Here is a 21,995-nt window from a genome sequence, read left to right as displayed (position 1 = left end):
CCCCAAAATGACCTTCTACCTAAACGAATTGCTATATAACGCTCAGCCAAGAAACAAGCGACGTTGTGTAACAGAAATCCTCTGATTTAGAGTTTCCTGATTTAAAATTGGTTCCGCTGGATTGGCTGGCCAGGAAATTTGAGCCATTCAAAATTTCATTGACCCCTCCAAATTCTCCTCGTTCCACCTCTTCTCGTCCTCTCCCTTACTCCTCTGTAATGGGTCTCGCAGATCTTATCCTCTCTGTCGTCCCCTACCGCCTTCCGCCTTACCTCCGGCAGTATGAGAAAGGTGTCACTCCATTGAGCACAACCCCAATCGTCGTTGGCATAATTGTTGCATACCTCATCACCATCTTCGGCATTCAGGCTGCCATGAAACCTTACCAGCCTTACAAGCTCACCTTTCTTTTTCAAGTCCACAATATGTTTTTGTCCCTTGGGAGTGGGTTGTTACTCGCATGCATGCTTGAGGAAGTTATCCCGTTGTTATTCAACGCTGGCATGTTTGGCGCGATTTGCCATACATCGTCGTGGACTCCGGTAGGTGCTTTCTGATTCGGTGTTCACATCGGCGAGCAAGGCACCCGACACGCCCCACGTCTAACATACCTTCGCGGGTTCACTGACCAGTCCCCCCAAATTATATTATTTCACACCGTTTAGAGATTGGAGTTTTACTATATAATCAATTATTACTTCAAGTATATTGAGCTCATCGATACCATTTTCCTCGCCATAAAGAAAAAGCCTCTCGGTATGTCGTTGTTGATCCAAAAAAATGACTGAGCTCAATAATACCTCTTAGCCTTCCTGCACGTTTTCCACCACTCCGCCACTGCTCTTCTATGCTATACCCAGCTCGATGGCCGTACCAGTGTGGTACGTCTTCAACTGATATGCATGATCTGACGAACTCCCTGACGATATAATAGTCATGGGTCCCCATCACTCTTAACCTCGGTGTTCACGTCTTGATGTACTACTACTACTGGGCCACCGCTGGTGGGCGCAAGATTTGGTGGAAGAAATATCTCACCACGATGCAAATCACGCAGTTCGTTATCGACCTCATCGCCATCTACTTCTCCGGTACGTTTTTTCCAATTAGCTTTATTCCGGTTTTCTCACACTATGATGCCGTTTGTTTGCTCTTCGCATTGAAATGGATGAAAAACAGTCTGGCAACGTGCGGCTCATGAGAAATGGATCCCCAACATAAACTTGCCCCACGTTGCGGATTGCGCAGGAACGAATGCAGCTGCTGTTTTTGGCATGCTTCTCATCTCGTCCTATCTATTACTCTTCATCGACTTCTACCTGCGGACGTATAAGCCAGCAGCTAGTGCCAAGAAGGGCGCCAATGGTGTCGCCAATGGCTCAATCAAGAGAGATCTCTAAGCGAGTGGCCAGCAACTGCAACTGGCTGTCGTATGAGACTGCGTAGAGGTCAGAAGTCATTGCCTGTGATGCTACTCAAGGAGAGGTGTCATGGGGTTTGGGGTTTAGGGTGTTCGGAGTCGCCTGGTTCCAATTCGGGTCTCACTAGATGCAGCAACCTCAATCATGTCCATAGGCTACAGTTTGTGTTCTGAGAATGTTAAGCATATATTTAAAGTACCTATACTCGTTTTACTCATATTTATGGTGTTGTTTTCTCGAAGCTGCTCTGCGACTGGTCTGTGGTCATTCCCACGAAGAGCTGGTGTGGAGACAAAGTGCAGGCGTCATTCTTATCTCAATTCCCCAGGCCCCAAACCGTCCAACTGGGCTGCGATCTCGGCAGAGGTTGGGATGGCTGACTCTGCCTTGCCACACGCACAGGGACTTCGATGGCCAACCCCTCTAACGTACCCTGTTGCAGGAGCACTTCACCCGTGCACCCTATTCTGTGGGCACAACGGCAGGTGATCGTGAAACATACAGTAAGGCTGCTCAAATTAAGATGGCTGCGCATCGGTTATTCGTGATTTAATGGAGGAACGAGATTAAATAAGACTTGTACAGTATCCGCAGACCATGGCTCATATGCCTTTATCCTCTTCGTTTGCTGCACTTAACCTGCTGCTCTTTGCTGCCTTGTTTCCTAGTCCAGGCACTTCTTGAGTTACTTGTCCCTTCATTTGGATCTGTGTTGTGAATTTTTCGGTCTTGCAGTAGGTGAAGGGCCGGGCTTTATGGGGAGCCCGTTTATTTGCGACATTTATGGGTGTTCCCGTGATTTGTGAGTTTCTTGCTTTCACATCTCCTTCTGGTTGTACACTGTCTTCTCTGTGCGAAGTCTCAGTGCAAGTCGGGGCTGTCGTCACGCTACATCTCCTTTTGAGCCACCTCTGCATGAAGACAAGACCCGTTGTATTCTTGCTGAGTCCAAATTTACAGAAGATACATACACAGCTGATCTGAACGTAATAGCTAGCTGACAGGCATGAAGTCGTTGCACAAAATATGCCTTGCTCGAATGTGAAGGGATGGCAACGATCCGCTCCGCGTTAGCAAAAAGGAACAGGAAGGATATACGTATTATATTCCAATGTTACTCGATAGATGTCTATAACGGGGAATGAATTTTGACACCGCATCCTTCACCTCATTCACCCCGCCACTCATCAGCATTGAATAACGACATGACCAGAATTCGGTACCCTGGGATCAGCGGCGGGATCGAACACCCCATCTCTGTGTCCAATCACGGCTGCGACACTCACTCCAGGGGCTACCCAGCTAATATTATGGCCGAGGCTAGCAAGGGATGCAACGGTGGCATTATTGTAGCCCGTAACGTTCTGTGAAACAGATGTGTACTCGACAGTGGTGACTTGTGGAAAAATTTGATCATGTACTCGCGGGGCATTAACAGCTTGCTCTGTGCATAGACAAGATATATAAACATGGTAAACTGAGGAATTGAAAGAATTGCTTACGAGCTGTATAGTTGTGATCTAAGTAGTGACGCAGAGTTTGAATGCTAGCGGTGATGATCCTTGAGCCGCCCGCTGCCCCATTGGCAAAGACAAAGCGACCATGTTCATCTTCCGCAATAACTGGACTGATAGAAGAAAGGGGGCGTTTGCCGGGTTGAATATAATTTGCGGGTGTAGCGACATATCCGAACGCATTCGATGAGTCCTATACGGTTTGCGTAAATATGGTGGATCAACTAGGAGAGGTGGTGGGTATATACTTACAGGTGAAGAAAAGTCGTCCTGAGGATGAATCATAGGTCGTTACTATGGCGCACAAAACGAGTGATTTGGCCAAGTACGGCGCACCATTTCATCGTTCAAAATCACGCCCGTTTCGTGAACCATGATATGTGAGCCGAAATATAGGTTGACAGTAGTTGTCAAACTGTTCCCGGAAGCATGCGATCCATGTTGCTTAGCATATGGGCAGTATGGTGAAGTGGTGAGTACATGCCTGATAACGAGTCCACTCTCATCGGCGGCAACGATTTGACTCGTGCCTGGCGTCTGCTTGATTTCGAAGCCGGTTGGATCATACAGCTGTGGTTTTTATCATCACTCGATGCTCAATTCAAGCTTTGAGGGAAGAAGGCAAACACACCGATGGTGGCCCGGTTGAATTGCTTGGCATCACGGCCCTAATCTTCGCTCCCATTTGAGGCTCCATGAACTCTAGCTCCAGTTTGGTCACGTTCTTTACAAACTTTGGGTCACCGAGTACTGTTCTTTGTCCGTATGCAAACTGGAGGGGACACTATCAGTTTGAAGACGGTGAGTCAAGGAAATGATGCCTACCTTGAAACTCTCTACTAGTTTGTGTGCCGTCAAGTTTGAATCCACTACCAGTCCCGTGGTGGGATCCGTTGTGTAGCTCAGATCATATCCGCTCAAAATGTTCAACGCGCCAAGAACGACAGTCCCTGACGAGGGTGCCACAGTTGAGGTAAGCTTAAGGCCCTTATAGTGGATACTGGCCGGTTCTCGAATCTCAACCTTATATCCTTCACAAATAGTCGATTCAGAATAAATCAAGTTTAAACGTATGGATCTGACTCACCTTCCCAGTCTTCAAGGGTAATAATACCTGGTTGCAAGTAGCTATGTCGGGCAGCCTTGACACTCGCTCGGGCGATCCATCTATCTTTGCAGTAAAACTCATCCGCCCCGTGGTTCGCTACTGCCGTGAGGGTCTTGGCGTAAGCAGGTCGGTGGGCAACGGATCCTTGCTTAAGGAGTGTGCCGTTGGGGGCATAAACAGAAGAAAACTCCGTGTCTGGAGAGGAAACGAGCTGAGTAAAAGTAGGATTTGGTCGGGGTCGGGAAGATTCACCGTTAAGAATAAACGCAGCATTGGATGCAATCGCTCCAGCAAGTTGTCCTTGGACTAAAATGAATTACACGCACATCAGTGATGAATGCTCTTTAGAGTGAGGATCGGGGGATTAGAAGTAACACGAACTGACGAAGCCTTCCTTGGCAAGTTTGATGGCAGGTTGGAATAACCTTTTCCAGGGCAAACGGCCGTACATTTTATGAATCGACTCCAGCCCACGGAGCTCACCGGGGACGCCAACAGAGAGGCCTCCAATGGTAGATGCAGTAGCTACACCAAATACTGTCATGGGCTGCCGCTCGCTGTAAAAATGGACACGTCTCACAGTTAGTTTGAGTGACAAACATTGTCTCATTCGACGCCCTTGGTGCTGTCTCTCGGAAATCGATCATTTTGTACTTGCCCTTAGGGCTCCTCACTAGCGCGAAGCCTCCACCACCTACATTCCAGATCAGACAATGATGTAAACGCGACAAAAGGAACAAACCAATGCCGGAATGATGTGCGTCCACCGTGCCCACACAAAGCACCGTCGCAACAATGGCATCAGCAGCATTCCCACCAGCCCTGAGAATGTCACCCCCAATGCCTGAACACACAGCTGATTCACTTGCCACGGCACCATGCGTGGGCTTCCTGAGCGTGTTACCCCTTGTCTTCAGAGGCGTGCCTTTCACATAGACGAAGCACCGTAGCAACGAGACCAAAAGGAGAGCAGGGCTTGAAAGCAAGGAAAGACGCATATATAGTGTCACTGGGACGTCTAGAAACCAGACTGTTCGGCGTGTAGACTAAGTCCCGCTGCTCGGGAGTGGGGAATCTTAAAAGCAAGATGCCCTTGGACAAGGGACATACATATTATGTATTTCTGCGCGGCTACGACCTTTGCTGCCGGTTGGGATTTAATCCGGTTAAGCGGCGTTGGCCCTAAAAAAGTTGGCGCTCATGAGGATTTCCTTATTTAGAAAAGCAGTTCAGGCGCCGAACCCTCATCCTTCGCAAAGTGACTAGCGGTCAAATTGTTGGATGAACAAGCCATGACGACGCGCCAGTATGCATGCCATGCTTATATCAGTTATTTGATATTATACCAACATGTTTCACTATTTCGCCAAGTATACGCTACTACGTTCTACATGTGGCACTTATTAGCATCTTATCTTTTTATCACTTTTGTCTGATATCCCGTTATCGCTTATACCGTTTGCGCAGGTTACGATGTTATCTATACAGAGAGCGCTGAGTGTCACATACTTACTTATTAATTGCTTACATATTAATAATGAGACGGTCGTGGAACACTTCTGATTGGTTGATTTCCAAGCCTCTGATTGGTTCTTCATGTGCGTGACGTCTTCACGCGTCATACTTATTCGCCTCACGTGCCAGCTTTCAGTTATTCACTTTCGCGCTCCTCTCATTAATATTCTCCGTTGCCTCCTCACTTCTTCACATGTCCCTTATCCAGCTGACCTCTTATGGGCTTCATCACATGCATGAAGCATGCACGCACGTGAACCGTTTACCTCGTTCACTTCCGGCGCGTTCAGTGTTTCTGGAAAGCGGAGAGTTTTAGTGACTCGCTGCTATAACAGAGATATCAAGCGGGCCTACGCATTGTAACCATCGTACTGAGGCGTTCGGCTCCGTGGCGTTCGATGTTTCTGAAAAGCGGAGAGTCTTAGTGACTCGCTCGACCACCTCCCCCCCGATTTCGATTGAGAACCACGCTCGTCGCTATGTGCACGACGATCTCCTCATCTCCATCACTCAACAGCAACGAGGAACATAACGTGCTCAGGTCTTCGACAGTAACCGCGGATGGGCGTCTGCACGAGGCCAATGGAAGACCGCATGATAATAATAATAGTACTTAAGTAAAAGGAAAGGAAATCAGTTACAAAATATGATTTTGATTTAGCGCCTGAAGCTTAAAGTGGTATTCATGAACTATGTATGTATCTTTGGTTGGTTTCAAGTAGAAAATATTTCCTCATTTTCGTGATTGCGCATGTGATTCTTGTCCGTTCCACCAAGGGGTGTTATTAGGTTTATATTTTAGTTTCCACCTGGAACCATGCATGTCGAAGCGTAAACACGGGCGTGCTACTCTGCCTCTCACCTTCCCGATCACTTCTCCGCTGGCTACATCGTTCAGAATCGCCATCCCAACACCCTCGCCACCAGTCCAACTCTCGAATCACTTCTTCACCTCAATGAAGCGTCCAATGCTCCTAAACCCAAGTACGAATCCCCAATCCCTATGTATTCGAAAACTCCACACTTTTCTAAAGCATTCTCCTCTACTTCTACTGAGCTAAGAAAGGACTTGGTGGAGCGGGCCCATTCATCACCGATGCTTCTCGCTACGCATCTGCAACGCCGACTACAACTCAACCACTCCACCATTAATGACGACGGTCACTATTCAAGTTATTCTTCAAGTTCTATGTTTCAACCGCACCATCAGGCACTCAACTAATATTAGCCATGAGTCTCATAACGATGAGACTGCCGCTATCGCAAGTATGTTGATACAGATTTCTTCGAGGAAGAAAGATTGTATGGGTAAACGACCGTCTTCCCCCAACCGCATACCATGGCCCCCTTTGTGACTTACAAGAATGATCATGATACAAATGCTGTTTACACATGAGGAAGGGCAAAGGTATATACCTACAATTGATGCTCGCAAGGATCCGGGTGCCACTTTGAATCATAAGACCATCATACATTTTCGTCATATACACACAGCTTTCATATATCACGCGACCACATAAGACCCCTCAAATCGAGACACAGCCAGCTGATAGATGGACAATTTCCTGTCAACCTCTTCTATCAAGTTATTGATTGGTTCCACATTCCATCATTGGATATTTGCAGGACATCGTTGTTTCCACGTCGATGTGCATTTACATATATCGATGTCTTGAGAATCTAACTGCCAACCCGACCGAGCCGGTTTGAAGGGGCTGAGTATCGGACTTACAGTAACCCCCATCCAGAACGTCTACGCTGTGCGCTAGGTAGTCTTAGGACGTCCCAGATTTTCCCACAGGTCAGTTCTCGGCAGCAAGCCACTTCACCAGGATGTCTACGGTGAAATAGGCCATTAAGGCCGCGCAAGCAACACCCCTTGATAGGGTCTTATACTGAGCTGACTAACCTGACCCAGTTTGCCCAACCGGTTTTCACGGATTGACACTGGAATGAGAGTTGCAATGACGACCTTCGTGGATGTTAAGCGAGCTCATATATCAAGGGTTGTTTACTGGAGCCGGCCTTCCATTTATTGTACGCGAAGTCGAAGCGAAATTGGCTTCTTTGTCGTCTCCCCTACACTGCCCTTGCGGCCATGTGGTCACAATCCCACTTATAACGTTATTCTCTGCTTCTTCCTCCCCTCCCTTCCGCCTGGTTCTTTTTCATCGTCCTTGTCGTTGAAGGCGTACAATCTAGTAATCTAACAAAAGCCTGATGTCCGCGTAAGTTCCTCTGTCATTTATTTTTGACGACCCCTACATTCAACGTTTTACTGCTTTACTATTTTCCCTTCATCAACACCCCAGAACCGATATTGAAGACCAGTTGTTCGTCACCAGAGCCCGCGTCAGGGAGGAAAAAGTCATCACCGATGAAAAGGAAAACCCTCATGCAGGAGGCATCGAAACGGCAGAATGGGGCGACGTCTTACATCATCGGCCTGAAGTCACGCCGGAGGGTGAATTGTGGGCCTTGCCCACCGAGGATGAAAAGTCGGGTCCCAATAGGCTTGGGAGAGTAGCTGATAAGTTGTGAGTGTGACATTTTCCTCTCGGTCCTCGTTTTTTTGCCCAATGGGGCTCGAGCTCGAACCCGAAATAGAAATCGACGACTCGATCAGTTTCGATGCCGAGCCTGAATTTCAAATGATGCTGATGATGCTCTCAATTTATATTCTAGACCTTGGACCGCCTACACCATTGGTATAGTGGAGATGGCGGAACGGTTTTCCTACTATGGCACTACGGCAGTCTACACCAACTTCATGTATGTTTCCACCTCGTCACACCGTCACTTGACTAGTTGAACTACTTTGCATTCGACATGGACTGGACCCTCAGTCAGCGGCCTCTCCCACGCGGCTCACGCACCGGTGCAGGCGGACATGACCACGTTTCAGGAGCCCTTGGGCGGGGCATCCAAGCCGCAACAGGTCTAACCACCTTCAACCAATTCTGGGTCTATGTTGTTCCTTTGTTCGGTGCTTACATCGCGGATACAAAATTGGGACGTTATAAAACTATTTGCTGGGCTGTGATCATTGCGATGATTGGGCACGTTTTGCTGATCGTGAGCAGTGTTCCGGGTGTTATTGAGCATTCTAGTGGGGCGTTGGCCTGTTTTACGCTTGCGTTGATTGTTATGGGAACGGGAAGTAAGTATTTGTTTTTATTGCCTGTGGCCTGATGTGTTGCTCCCCTGAGCCCTATCTTTGTCCCCTAGCCGGTGGATTCAAGGCCAATATTTCGCCTCTTGTCGCTGAGCAGTATCAAGTGTCTGCCATGCGTGTCAAATCTCTCTCTGATGGCACCCGAGTCATCGTCGATCCCGCTGTGACGACGGCACGCATCTACCTCTACTTTTATCTTCTCATCAATGTCGGGGCTCTCGTCGGTCAGCTAGGGATGACCTACTCCGAGAAATACGTCGGTTTCTGGTTGGCCTACACACTTCCAACCGTCTTCTTCTTCATTTGCCCCATCATATTGTTCCTCGGCAGACATAAGTACAAACAAAGTCCCCCTCAAGGCTCGATCGTCGTCGAGGCTTTACGGGTTTGGAGGACTGCAATGAAAGGTACGGTTGTCTGGACGGACCCAGTTCGGACTTGGAGAAATTGGACCCATCCTGGTTTTTGGGAGAAGGCTAAGCCTAGCAGGATTCTGGAGTCTCAGCCTGAGGGCGGACGACCTTCTTGGCTAACATATGACGATATCTTCGTGGATGAAGTCAGGAGAGGACTCAAGGCTTGTCAAGTCTTCTTGTTCTTCCCTTGCTACTGGATATGCTATAACCCTCTCAACACTACGCTCACATCGCAAGCGGCAACGATGACAACGAACGGAGTTCCCAACGACGTCATCAACAACTTGGACCCACTCGCTCTGATCATTTTCATCCCCATCTGTGACTATGTCATTTATCCATGGCTTGCACGGATGGGGATTCGATTTACACCGATAAAGAGAATCTTCTTGGGATTTATGACCGGCGTAGCAGCAATGGTCTGGGCGGCCGTCGTTCAATATTACATTTATCAGACTTCACCTTGTGGCTATCAAGCAAATTCCTGCGATACTCCTTCCCACTTAAGCGTCTGGATCCAGTCTGGCTCGTATATCCTCATCGCCTTCAGCGAAATCTTCGCTTCCATCACCGGACTCGAATACGCCTTCACGAAGGCACCGAAAAACATGAGATCGGTTGTGATGAGTGTCTTTCTGTTCACGACTGCGATTTCGAGCGCAATCACGGAGGCATTGAACCCGTTGTCCGCGGATCCTCATTTGATTTGGAATTATGGGAGTGCGGCCATCATTGGGTTCGTGAGTGGCATTGCGTTTTGGATTTGCTTCAGCCATTTGGATAAGCAGGAGGATGAATTGAACGAGATTACTGCTATGACGGGGACGGGATTGAAGACGGTTGACGAGAGGGATAGTATTTGAGGGTGTAGCTATGTGGTGGGTTGATTTTGTGCTGCTCCCTTGATTTTTGAAAAGTTTTTGGTGTCTTAATCGTGCCAATTTGTAGCAGGTCCTACCAATCTTCCCGACGCGAACGTGCAAGAGGTCCTGTAATCATTGCCAATACGCTAGATTTCCATTGTATTCACTGCGTAAAGGGGTCAAAATTTTGGATCCTCAGTAGATACCTGTTTGGATGTACTCGGAGATTTTTGATCCGATTCTGATGTGTAAATTTTGGATACATCCGTAATTCGAGCTACACGAACGAAACTAGATATGTGAATGAATGAATGAATGAATGAATGGAAGCGTTCATGTCCGGCCAGCCGTGTTAGGAGGTAGGAAGTGAGTAGGGGGTGTGGATGGGGAAGCCGCCCGTGTCGCGGATGTATCCTACGGTAAGAGGGGTGATTTTGTTGAAACATTCACATGCACCCAGCCCGGTGGCACCTTTCCTATTCTGGCCACTCCTTTGCGCCCCCCCTTGTCGCGTTGGGGATTGTGCTCCGACACCCTTTGCCTCCCAACTTTGTCCTTACACCACACATCCCTTTGTGTTATCACCTACAGTTTTTCACCCCCCAATGAGACCGATTTCACTAATCCGCACCTCAGAGTCGCAAAACATCATGAAAAATTTCATTAAAATTGTAGAGTAACAAGAATGTGAATACCTGCCAAAATGAACCGAAATTATGAACAATATTCTATTGTGAAGTACATGTGCAAGAAGGCCTCCCAAATGCCCATGTCACCCCTCAATGATATTGCGTGACATTGTGTGACATTGTACTCAGACACTCATGCCAAACCCCTTCCACTGCTTGCTCCATGTCCCCTGATGCCTCCAATGTTGCAGGAGGCTTGTTCTGCTGAAGTTGGGGATAGTTATAAGCCATCCAGTCCCTCATTAGGATCTCGGATGGCTTTGTGGTACCTTTTGTTCCACCAGATGTGTCTTTTCTTCATGCCACCTCCCTGGCCCTCCAATGAGTTTGCATGCTGACCCATTAAAAGAAACAAGCAAGACAGAATCTGAGTTGGGGAATATAGGGATGGTTAATTGGCAGATTGTTTGGGTTAAAGTTATGAATTGTGGATAGAAACATGCTCCTGACTAGCTTCCATGTATCATCAAAACAAATAAAGCCTGGCATGTGTAATGATGGCCTTTTACCCACTGGCTGCTTGGCTAGCTCTTGGTAAGTGTTAGAACTGGGCGAGGGCAGACGATTCCGGAGGGGAACCGGAGACTTAGCAAGGAGGGACCTTGGCCTCAGCAACTCAAGCGGAGCGCTGTGCCATTGCTGTTTGTCCATTTGGTCCTTAATTTCATAGGCGGCGAGCAGGAAGTCTCTAGGGGGCATTTCAGGTCGATTTTAGACTAAAGGCCTAAAACAAGTATGTACAAGTGCCGATATATATAATGGAGAGGGTGAAGGCACAAGGAAACAAAGGGGGTCTGAATCGGAATGAAGGTGTCTGAACGGGAACAAAGGGATGACAGAAGCGGAGCGGTACTGAAGGTCATAGGGCAGAACCTGTGGTACATTCGAAAGGAGGTAAGGAGGGTGAGGCCCAGAGGGGCAGGAGGATGAGGGGAAGTGGGGATGATGACTAACTGGCTAGGATGGGAAGAAGCAGCAGTCCAAATAGGGATGAGGGGGATATGTGAAAGATACATTACAAGCAGCGAAAGTGCCGAAGATGATCCATGGAGCTCGGGGGTTGCGGAGCTTATGGAGGTTACAGAGGCAGGGTTGAAAGTCTGAGGAATATTGGCAATGGTGTTTACATAGTATGAGGTCACCAATGCAATGGACTAAAGCCAAGGTGGAGTCAAAGTCCGAGGTAGGAACTATGATGGAGTCTTGGAGTGAAGGTACGAGCGGTGTTATGGAAATGGGAATTTCCCATTTTAGACTCTTATGGGTTCTGTGTCACATGATTTGTATAGTAATTAAGTTTATCCAATCAATAAACAACCAAAAACCCGCTGTGCTAACATCTGTATAACCACATGAACCCCATTTCCCAACCTTTCCCTCTTCCTGCGCTAAGGACGGACGAAAATGGGCGCCTCCGGCCCCATTTTTGTAACAAGCGGTGTCCGAGTACGGGGTATGGGGCAGTGGTGAGAGGTCGTAACTTAGCGGAGGGCCGGCAGAAGAGAGTCAGAGGGAAGAGAGAGGAGAGAGGAGAGGAAAGGTGTCAGTGTCAGGGATCGGCCCCTGACCCCGCTGTCAGGGCACCCAACCACACCCCAGAACCACCTTCCCAGACTTCCCCCACTTCCCAGACCTCCCCATCCCTACATATCTCTCACAACTTCAGCCTGCATGTGAGCCTGTGGGAAAAATCACGTGGGTCAAGGCGAGCAACTCGCCTTAACCCACGTGACACCTTTTCCGAGTTGTGGGAACATGCTCGGCTTCTACCCGGAGTCACGTTATGAACTGTACAGTACACTTCCTTTTTATAGTAGCCAAGCGGGGAATAGGGAAACTTACCCTTCTTCTCAATCCCCGCTTAGGCAAGTTGTAGTTACCCTCTGTAATACATGACAACTCAATCCCCGCTTAGTCCCTTCAGTGAGTTTGAGGAGCTGAGGACAGGGTCTAGCGCCCAACCACCCAGAGCATCGCACACACCATCTATAGAAGAACCCGGCAAAAGGCATTTGCCACTGCACCCTTGGGATTTTCCGAGCTTGAAAAAAAGAGAAAAATCACACCTTTCTAACGGTACTAATCATTTGAAATTTAGTTCAGCGGTTGAAAAGTTATAAGCGTCGACATTTCTGCACCCTGCACCCTTGACGTGAAGCCTCGATGTTTTCTCAGTCAGTTTTGAGAATTATTGGCGGCAATAGGCATTCCAGGTAGTTGTAGGGGAGATCTACAAGATGAAAAAAAGAGCATGTGAATAGCTGGACTAGGTAAGGAGATATGGGAAAAATAAAATTTAGAGGAAAAAAATAATAAATAATTTGATAAGTGGATGAAGAAAATAGGGAAAAATGCGGGGTGTTTTGGAGTGGAATATGGTGAGGAAATAGAGTGGGAAAATATTTAATTTGGAATTTTTTGGAGAGGTTTTTTTTTGAGGGTGCACTCAGGTGCAGTGAGGGTGCAAGTTGAATTAAAAGTAGAATAAGTTTTGACTGGATGGATGAAAATCAAAATGGTTATTGTAAGGGGCATGAAGACATTATAGGGGAAAACAGCGTCAGGGTTCCGTCACCTCAAGGGTTCCGTCAGTCGAATTTTGGGAGGTACCGCCAGATGGGACACGAACAGTCTGGCGGCAAAGTGAGGTTTCCAATACTACCAAGATGTTCGCGAACATTCTGGTAACATCTTGGTAACATCTTGGTAACATCATTAGTCCACCGGAGTGGTCGCGAACATGTTGGTGGAGTAACAATATGATTATGTTGGGTACAATAAAGTGTAAAATAAAATGTAAATTGAGTCAAAATGGGAGAAGATGAGTAAATGGAAAAGTCACGGGCTGATCGATTGATCGATCAGATTCTGCAACTTGCGTGCCACAACCATCTACCTCCCAGAACAATAATGTCCACAGCACAATCAAGAGCTGGCACAACAGCGCTAGCGAATGTGGATATACGAGGACTTTCACTTGGGATGGTCATCCCAGATACCCTGCGCAACCTATCATTTGATAAAGCAATGGCAGTGACACACTCGCTTCGTGAAGAAGCATTCATCGGGATCTGCGAGCTTCCAGCTCACACTGAAGAGTCATTACCTCTTGCGTTTGGTGTCCGGAACGCTCGTCCGATTGATTGCACCGGGCTGAATGGGATCATTGAAAGCATCATCGATGATAATGGCCCATCTCGACTACGACTGGATATGCCAGTCACATTGATGATCCGGAAGCCGTGGGTAGCCAGCTCAGACTGGCCCAGAATGATTACTCCAGACAATTATGGGGGCCTCCCAACTCTTGAGTTGACGGATGTGGGCAGGCTGGCTGCAGATGCCGGAAAATTGCAGCTTCTCAATGGCCAGCATCGGTATGGGTCATCTCCAATAACTGAATTAGCCTGAATTAATAACATGTGATTGCAGGATTACAGCTTTGAGGGCCGCATACGAGGCCGTGAGCAAAGATGTGAAAAAGCACAAGGAGGCAACGAAGGGGAAGTCAATGAGTGACCTCACAACATCGGAAGACAAGCAACTGTTCAAAGAGGCTGAGAAAAGGCTCAAGGCAGCTGAGGCCACGCTTGCTGGGCTTCAGTCATGGCCAGCGGCCCTTTATGACCTGGGTGAGTATGATGCTGAGTCAACGAAAAGGAAACTGATCGGAATGTGGATAGATATCTTGGAACAGGATGAGGCAGTTGGGAGCCTCATTGTGGAGCTACTCGCACGAAACAAGGATGTTGTAGAAGTTGTGGCATCTGATGAGGAGAAACTGGTACCGATGTACCAGCATCTGTTAAGTGTTCAGGTCCAGGCTGGCTGGATGCCAACGTTGTGGCGATCAGCAAAAGCAGCGAGGACCAGGCCTGAATCAATCAATCTCGACATCACGGCATTAATGCGGCAAAAAGCTGGGTCGCAACGGAAACTCAACCGGATTGGTGCTGATGAACGATCTAATCGTGGGCTGATGGAACTTGTCCGGGTTGGCAAGTACTATCGTAATTGGAAAGGGTTCACAATAAATCATATCGCAACGAAGCTTCTTGGGACGGCATGTGCTGTAGGTGATTCAATACTTCATTAATAATGATGGTAGTGACGAGTGTTCAATCTAGTATCTGTGGACATATCTCCAGGTGCAAAATGAACGCCTGGCACTCCTTCTGACCGATTCCGATGCCGACGATGACTTTGATTATCAACGGTTTGAACAACTGCTCGAGGACCTCGATGGGAAGTTAAGTGAGAAGGTACGGGTGGAAAAAACCGAGGAACTTGATGACCTTGCATTGCACTTTGTCAAGACGTACATTGACAAAGTTGAGCGGATGCCAGCACTCGAGACATATTTCGATCTCAAGTTCTGGAAAGGGATTGAGGATGCTGAGGAGGAGTCAGGAGTGACAACCATTGAGAAAACCAAGGGTTCCCGTGGCATCGTGAAGACTCAGCGGATCTACGCTGACGATGTCTTCCAATTTTCTCACCCTGACCATTTCTCGCGCTATGTGGACTACCGATCTGGAGTGTGGAAGGCCATTGAGAAGGTGGTCAGACGTAACGAAGGCTTATTGGCACCATCGGTTGTCAATAAGTGTCAGCATCGATTTAACGTCCTATTTTCTGGTGTTATTCACCGATGGTACATGATCCTCATGACCAATGGGCTGCTGGCCAAGTTCGACGAGATTGCTTCGCAATACAAGGAATGTTTCAGAGAGGTATGTTGTATTTCATCATTTACATACTGTGGCGTGTCACTACAAGGATGGTCGTGAACATTGGTTCCAAACTACCAACATGTTCGCGAACATTCCGGTAACATCATTGGGTCAAATGTTACCCAGATGTTCGTGAACATTCTGGTAATATTGGGTGAAATGTTACCCAGATGTTCGTGAACATTCCGGTAACATAGGGTCAAATGTTACCCAGATGATCGCGAACATTCTGGTACCATTGGGCCAAATGTTACCCAGCTGTTCGCGTACATTCCGGTAACATTGATCAAATGTTACCCAGCTGTTCACGAACATTCTGGTAACATGGGATCAAATGTTACCCTATCTAATCACAGTGGGTATTATGAATCATAATACTTGTGCCATGGCGATTTTTTGGTATCATAAAAAAGAGAAAAATCACACCTTTCCAACGGTGTAACGGGAATGGAAGTCCGGTAAACGGTTCAGGAGTTATGGCCAATTCATTGTCGTGCCCAGTCGTGCCCTAGTCGTGCCCTATCGTGCCATTGGCCAGTACTCGGCCAGTTCTCAATATTATGAAATATAAACGAGTGTCCAAAGGCCGTATGGATCTCCTCTACAAGATGCAAAAAGCCCCGAGCGAATAGCTGCCACGGTTACTGAGTTATTGAGGAAACAAAGTTGTGCCCTGAGTTTCAGTGTTTGAGCTCAAGTTGAGAATCGATTTGTTTGGGGTGTATAGCATATCACAAGATAGGTATTGAAAATATATACACGATGCAGAAAACCTTGAGTGAAACGGGTCACTCGTTGTGAAGTTATTCAAGAAATAAAGTGTGAACATGGGACCAAGGGCACGAGTGGAGGGCACAAGTGTGTTTATTGAATAGCTCAAGAACGAGAGCAGCTATTGACTCAGGGTCTTTTGCATCCGGTGTAGATTATCAATACGGCCTTTGGAACATCAACGGCGCCTGATAATACTCAGAAATGGGGGAGAAAACAGCAATGGCACAAGTAGGGCACGATTGACTTGTGCCCAATCGTGCCATGGACCATTACTCGTCCATTTGTTGGTATTATCAGGCTTTAATAAATGTCCAAAGGCCGTATGGATGTCCTCTACAAGATGCAACAAACCCGGAGTGATTAGCTGCCCTGGTTACCAAGTTATCATGGAAATAAAATCATGTGCCAAGTCGTGCCCTATCGTGCCATTGGCCAGTACTCGACCAGTTGTGAATATTATGACATATAGATTAGTGTCCAAAGGCCGTATGGATCTTCCCTACAAGATGCAAAAAACCCCGAGTGAATAGCTGCCACAGTTACTGAGTTATTGAGGAAACAAAGTTGTGCCCTGAGTTTTAGTGTTTGAGCTCAAGTTGAGAATCGATTCATTTGGGGTCTATAGCATATCAAAAGGTAGGTATTGAAAATCTATACACGATGCAGAAAACCCTGAGTGAAACGGGTCACTGGTTGTGAAGTTATTCAAGCAATAAAGTTCAAACATGGGACCATGGGCACAAGTGGAGGGCACAAGTGTGTTTAATGAATAGCTCGAGAACTAGAGCAGCTATTGACTCAGGGTCTTTTGAATCCGGTGGAGATTATGAATACGGCCTTTGGAACATCAACGATGCCTGATAATACGGAGAAATGGGGGAGAAAACAGCAATGGCACAAGTAGGGCACAATTGACTTGTGCCCAATCGTGCCATGGACCATTATTCATCCATTTGTCGGTATTATTAGGCTTTGATGAATGTCCAAAGGCCGTATAGATGCCCTCTACAAGATGCAACAAACCCGGAGTGATTAGCTGCCCTGGTTACCAAGTTATCAAGGAAAGAAAATAGTGTGCCAAGTCGTGCCCTATCGTGCCATTGGCCAGTACTTGTTGAGTTCTTAATATTATGACATATAAATTGGTGTCCAAAGGCCGCATGGATCTTCTCTACACGATGAAAAAAACTCTGAGTGAAACGGGTTACTTGTTGTGAAGTTATTCGAGAAACAAAGTTGGACAATGGGCAAATGGGGCACAAGGCACAAGTGTGTTTATTGAATAACTCGGGAACGAGAGCAGCTATTGACTCAGGGTTTTTTGCATCCGGTGAAGATTATGAATACGGCCTTTGGAACATCAACAAGGCCTGATAATACAGAGAAATGGGAGAGAAAACAGCAATGGCACAAGTAGGGCACGATTGACTTGTGCTCAATCGTGCCATTGGCCATTACTCATCCATTTGTTGGTATTATCAGGTTGCGACGGATGTCCAAAGGCCGTATAGATACTCCCTACAGGGCTTAAAAGACTTTGAGTGAATAGTTGCTCTGGTGACTGAGTTATTGCAAAAAGAAAGTTGTGCCAACATGGCACAAGTCGAGGGCACAAGTCTGTTTGTTGAATAGCTCAGGAACCAGAGTAGCTGTGGACTCGGGGTCTTTTGCATCTTGTAGAGGATATCCATACGGCCTTTGGAACATCAACAGTGACTGATAATACTCAGAAATGGGGGAGAAATTGACAATGGCACAAGTAGGGCACGATCCACTTGTGCCCAATCGTGCCATGGGCCATTATTCATCCATTTGTTGGTATTATCAGGTTTTAATGACTGTCCAAAGGCTGTATAGATACTCCCTACAGGACGTAAAAAACCTTGGGTCAATTGTTGCTCTGGTGACTGAGTTATTGAGAAAAGAAGTAGGGCCAACATGGCACAAGTCGAGGGCACAAGTTTGTTTGTTGAATAACGCAGGAACCAGAGTAGCTATGGACTAGGAGTTTTTTTCATCTCATAGAGGATATCGATACGGCCTTTGGAACATCAACAACGCCTGATAATACTGAGAAACGAGAGAGAAATCATCAATGGCACGATCGACTTGTGCCCAATCGTGCCCTGGGCCACCACTCATTCATTTGTCAGTATTATCAGGTTGTAACGAGTGTCCAAAGGCCATATGGATCTCCCCTACACGACACAAAAGACCAGGAATTCATAGCTGCTCTGGTTCTTGAGATATTGAGAAAGGAAAGTTGTGCCTTTTCAGCAGGGGCACAAATGGCACAAGTACATATAGGAGATGAAATAGGCAGCTTGGACTGGACCATGTGATCAAGTTTGCTTTGGCTTGATCATGTGATCAAGCCAGCTTGAACTTGATCATGTGGTCAAGTTTGCTTTGGCTTGATCATGTGATCAAGTTTGGTTTGGCTTGATCATATGATCAAGCCAGCTTGAGCTTGATCATGTGATCAAGTTTGCTTTGGCTTGGTTATAGGCTAGACTTGGGTCGCTAGGGTCGAGAAATTTTCCCTGGGACTTGACCCCAGTACCCTAGCACTCCATGCTGTAGTACCCTTTGGGTCTCAGCACCCTGGCACCCAAGTCCCTGGCACCCCAGAGGTGGCACCTAGCACCTATGGCACCTATGGATGGAGGGACCTATGGGCTGAGGAATGAAGGTATCTCTCAGCTGGTGCAGGGCAAAATTTGCTTCCACAAATTCTGTTCCCACAAGCTCAGGTGAGATACTGAGTATCTCAACTGGTGCATGGCAATATTTGCTTCCGCAAATTCTGTTCCCACGAGCTGAGGTGAGATACTGAGTATCTCAGCTGGTGCACGGCAATATTTGCTTCCGCAAATTGTGTTCCCACATGCTGAGGTGAGATACTCAGTATCTCAGCTGGTGCACGGCAATATTTGCTTCCGCAAATTCTGTTCCCACGAGCTCAGGTGAGATACTGAGTATCTCAACTGGCACACAGCAATATTTGCTTCCGCAAATTCTGTTCCCACGACCTGAGGTGAGATACTCAGTATCTCAGCTGGCACATGGCAATATTTGCTTCCGCAAATTCTGTTCCCACGAACTGAGGTGAGATACTTGGTATCTCAACTGGTGCATGGCAATATTTGCTTCCGCAAATTCTGTTCCCACGAGCTGAGGTGAGATACTGAGTATCTCAACTGGTGCACTGCAATATTTGCTTCCGCAAATGTTCCCACAAGCTCAGGTGAGATACTCAGTATCTCAACTGGCACACCGCAATATTTGCTTCCGAAAATTCTGTTCCCACGAGCTGAGGTGAGATACTCAGTATCTCAACTGACACATGGCAACATATGCTTCTGCAAATTGTGTTCCCACGAGCTCAGGTGAGATACTCAGTATCTCAACTGGCACACCGCAATATTTGCTTCCGCAAATTGTGTTCCCACGAGCTGAGGTGAGATACTCAGTATCTCAGCTGGTGCACGGCAATATTTGCTTCCGCAAATTCTGTTCCCACGAGCTCAGGTGAGATACTCAGTATCTCAACTGGCACACCGCAATATTTGCTTCCGAAAATTCTGTTCCCACGAGCTGAGGTGAGATACTCAGTATCTCAACTGACACATGGCAACATATGCTTCCGCAAATTGTGTTCCCACGAGCTCAGGTGAGATACTCAGTATCTCAACTGGCACACGGCAATATTTGCTTCTGCAAATTCTGTTCCCACGAACTGAGGTGAGATACTTGGTATCTCAACTGGTGCACGGCAATATTTGCTTCCGCAAATTCTGTTCCCACGAGCTGAGGTGAGATACTCAGTATCTCAACTGGCACACGGCAATATTTGCTTCCGAAAATTCTGTTCCCACGAGCTGAGGTGAGATACTGAGTATCTCAGCTGGTGCACGGCAATATTTGCTTCCGCAAATTCTGTTCCCACATGCTGAGGTGAGATACTGAGTATCTCAGCTGGTGCACGGCAATATTTGCTTCCGCAAATTGTGTTCCCACATGCTGAGGTGAGATACTCAGTATCTCAGCTGGTGCACGGCAATATTTGCTTCCGCAAATTGTGTTCCCACATGCTGAGGTGAGATACTCAGTATCTCAACTGGCACACGGCAATATTTGCTTCCGCAAATTCTGTTCCCACGAGCTCAGGTGAGATACTGAGTATCTCAACTGGCACACAGCAATATTTGCTTCCGCAAATTCTGTTCCCACGAGCTGAGGTGAGATACTGAGTATCTCAACTGGCGCACTGCAATATTTGCTTCCGCAAATTCTGTTCCCACGAGCTGAGGTGAGATACTGAGTATCTCAACTGGCACATGGCAATATTTGCTTCCGCAAATTCTGTTCCCACAAGCTGACGTGAGGAACAGAGTATGCACCACCGGTTTGGTCACAAAAATTGTGACACAAGTTGTCACTGCATTTCTGGAGGAACAGAGTATGCATCACCGCTTGTGTCACAGAAATTGTGACAAAAAGTCGTCACAGATGCACTTCTGTTCCCCCTAGAGGAACAGAGTGTGCACCACCGCTTGTGTCACAATATTGTAACAAAATGTTGTCACAGATGCACTTCTGTTCTCCTGGAGGAACAGAGTGTGCATCACCGCTTGTGTCACAAAAATTGTGACACAAGTTGTCACTGCATTTCTGTTCCCCTTGGAGGAACAGAGTGTGCATCACCGCTTGTTGTGTCACAAAAATTGTGACTCAAGTTGTCACTGTATTTCTGTTCCTCCTGGAGGTGCCAACACTCCTGCTATTGCAATAGGCTTTCCTCAAGCTGACGAAAGCATAGTGGAAATTTTTGAATGGGCATGCATCACCACTTGTGTCACAATATTGTAACAAAATATTGTCACAGAGGCATTCTGTTCCCCCTAGAGGAACAGAGTATGCATCACCGGTTGAGTCACAAAAATTGTGACATGAGTTGTCACTGCATTTTCTGTTCCCCCTGGAGGAACAGAGTGTGCATCACTGCTTGTTGTGTCACAAAAATTGTGACTCAAGTTGTCACTGTATTTCTGTTCCTCCTGGAGGTGCCGACACTCTTTCTATTGCAATAGGCTTTCCTCAAGCTGACGAAAGCACACAGATCCCTTTAGAGGCACTTATTTTTACATGTGAAACCATGCTGTTAAGAGGGGGCCTAGGGTTCCAGGGTTTGAAAAATCCCTAGGGCAGGATCCCTAGCCCTAACCTGGGTCATCCTGCCCTAGGGTCAAAAAATTCCTAGGGACCAGGTTCAGCTTGCCCTAGCGCTAGGGCATCAAGCAGTAGGGCACTCTAGCAAGTTTTACTTTGGCTTGCACATTTTTGTACCCCCTGGAGGAACAGAGTATGCATCACCGGTTGGGTCACAAAAATATTGTGACACAAGTTGTCACAGATGCACTTCTGTTCCCCTTGGAGGAACAGAGTATGCATCACCGCTTGTGTCACAATATTGTAACAAAATGTTGTCACAGAGGCATTCTGTTCCCCCTAGAGGAACAGAGTGTGCACCACCGCTTGTGTCACAATATTGTAACAAAATGTTGTCACAGAGGCATTCTGTTCCCCCTAGAGGAACAGAGTGTGCACCACCGCTTGTGTCACAATATTGTAACAAAATATTGTCACAGAGGCATTCTGTTCCCCCTAGAGGAACAGAGTATGCATCACCGTTTGTGTCACAATCTTGTGACAAAACTTTGTGACAGATGCACTTCTGTTCCTCTTGGAGGTGCTGACACTCTTTCTATTGCAATAGGCTTTCCT

At 47.1% G+C, this 21,995-nt stretch overlaps 5 protein-coding genes across 5 annotated transcripts; 4 read left to right on the top strand and 1 right to left on the bottom strand.

Annotated features, from left to right (window-relative positions):
* The first annotated feature begins 174 nt into the window (after positions 1-174).
* EI90DRAFT_3074784 (fatty acid elongase) lies at positions 175-1,411 on the top strand. Its single transcript, XM_039061523.1, has 5 exons — positions 175-542; positions 666-756; positions 808-881; positions 935-1,091; positions 1,180-1,411. The coding sequence occupies exons 1-5, from the start codon at positions 219-221 to the stop codon at positions 1,398-1,400; spliced, it is 867 nt and encodes a 288-aa protein (XP_038911739.1). The 5' UTR covers positions 175-218; the 3' UTR covers positions 1,401-1,411.
* Positions 1,412-2,349: 938 nt separating this feature from the next.
* On the bottom strand, positions 2,350-5,282 carry EI90DRAFT_2976855 (gamma-glutamyltransferase 1). Its single transcript, XM_039055893.1, has 12 exons — positions 4,786-5,282; positions 4,624-4,737; positions 4,425-4,568; positions 4,296-4,349; positions 4,023-4,238; positions 3,761-3,966; positions 3,567-3,707; positions 3,420-3,505; positions 3,272-3,350; positions 3,188-3,205; positions 2,924-3,128; positions 2,350-2,865 (listed from the first exon to the last, which is right to left on the bottom strand). Exons 1-12 carry the CDS (start codon positions 5,039-5,041, stop codon positions 2,609-2,611), a joined length of 1,776 nt encoding a protein of 591 aa, XP_038911738.1. The 5' UTR covers positions 5,042-5,282; the 3' UTR covers positions 2,350-2,608.
* Positions 5,283-6,348: 1,066 nt separating this feature from the next.
* On the top strand, positions 6,349-7,002 carry EI90DRAFT_3074776 (uncharacterized protein). Its single transcript, XM_039061522.1, has 2 exons — positions 6,349-6,542; positions 6,621-7,002. The coding sequence occupies exons 1-2, from the start codon at positions 6,380-6,382 to the stop codon at positions 6,911-6,913; spliced, it is 456 nt and encodes a 151-aa protein (XP_038911737.1). The 5' UTR covers positions 6,349-6,379; the 3' UTR covers positions 6,914-7,002.
* A 506-nt stretch (positions 7,003-7,508) lies between these two features.
* On the top strand, positions 7,509-10,012 carry EI90DRAFT_3281945 (PTR2-domain-containing protein; the record flags this gene model as incomplete). The annotated part of the gene is made up of 5 exons (XM_039066864.1): positions 7,509-7,786; positions 7,871-8,095; positions 8,244-8,330; positions 8,405-8,718; positions 8,787-10,012. Exons 1-5 carry the CDS (start codon positions 7,779-7,781, stop codon positions 10,010-10,012), a joined length of 1,860 nt encoding a protein of 619 aa, XP_038911736.1. The 5' UTR covers positions 7,509-7,778.
* A 3,599-nt stretch (positions 10,013-13,611) lies between these two features.
* On the top strand, positions 13,612-15,809 carry EI90DRAFT_3019442 (uncharacterized protein; the record flags this gene model as incomplete). Its single annotated transcript, XM_039057369.1, has 6 exons — positions 13,612-14,078; positions 14,134-14,333; positions 14,385-14,773; positions 14,850-15,434; positions 15,481-15,562; positions 15,649-15,809. The coding sequence occupies 6 exons, from the start codon at positions 13,612-13,614 to the stop codon at positions 15,807-15,809; spliced, it is 1,884 nt and encodes a 627-aa protein (XP_038911735.1).
* Positions 15,810-21,995: the final 6,186 nt, after the last annotated feature.

This window comes from Cantharellus anzutake (assembly GCF_015039405.1).
Source record: "Cantharellus anzutake strain C23 chromosome Unknown EI90scaffold_59, whole genome shotgun sequence".
In the NCBI taxonomy this organism is placed as follows: Eukaryota; Fungi; Basidiomycota; class Agaricomycetes; order Cantharellales; family Hydnaceae; genus Cantharellus; species Cantharellus anzutake.
This window is presented reverse-complemented; position numbering and strand designations above follow the sequence as displayed.

Coding starts and splice junctions, on each gene's coding strand:
- EI90DRAFT_3074776 (XM_039061522.1), top strand. CDS start 6,380: ATGTCGAAGCGTAAACACGGGCGTGCTACTCTGCCTCTCACCTTCCCG. Junction 6,543..6,620: donor TCCAATGCTCCTAAACCCAA/GTACGAATCCCC, acceptor TACTGAGCTAAG/AAAGGACTTGGTGGAGCGGG.
- EI90DRAFT_3074784 (XM_039061523.1), top strand. CDS start 219: ATGGGTCTCGCAGATCTTATCCTCTCTGTCGTCCCCTACCGCCTTCCG. Junction 882..934: donor TCGATGGCCGTACCAGTGTG/GTACGTCTTCAA, acceptor ACGATATAATAG/TCATGGGTCCCCATCACTCT. Junction 1,092..1,179: donor CATCGCCATCTACTTCTCCG/GTACGTTTTTTC, acceptor GATGAAAAACAG/TCTGGCAACGTGCGGCTCAT.
- EI90DRAFT_2976855 (XM_039055893.1), bottom strand. CDS start 5,041: ATGCGTCTTTCCTTGCTTTCAAGCCCTGCTCTCCTTTTGGTCTCGTTG. Junction 4,738..4,785: donor CGCACATCATTCCGGCATTG/GTTTGTTCCTTT, acceptor TCTGGAATGTAG/GTGGTGGAGGCTTCGCGCTA. Junction 3,351..3,419: donor GAGAGTGGACTCGTTATCAG/GCATGTACTCAC, acceptor TTCCGGGAACAG/TTTGACAACTACTGTCAACC.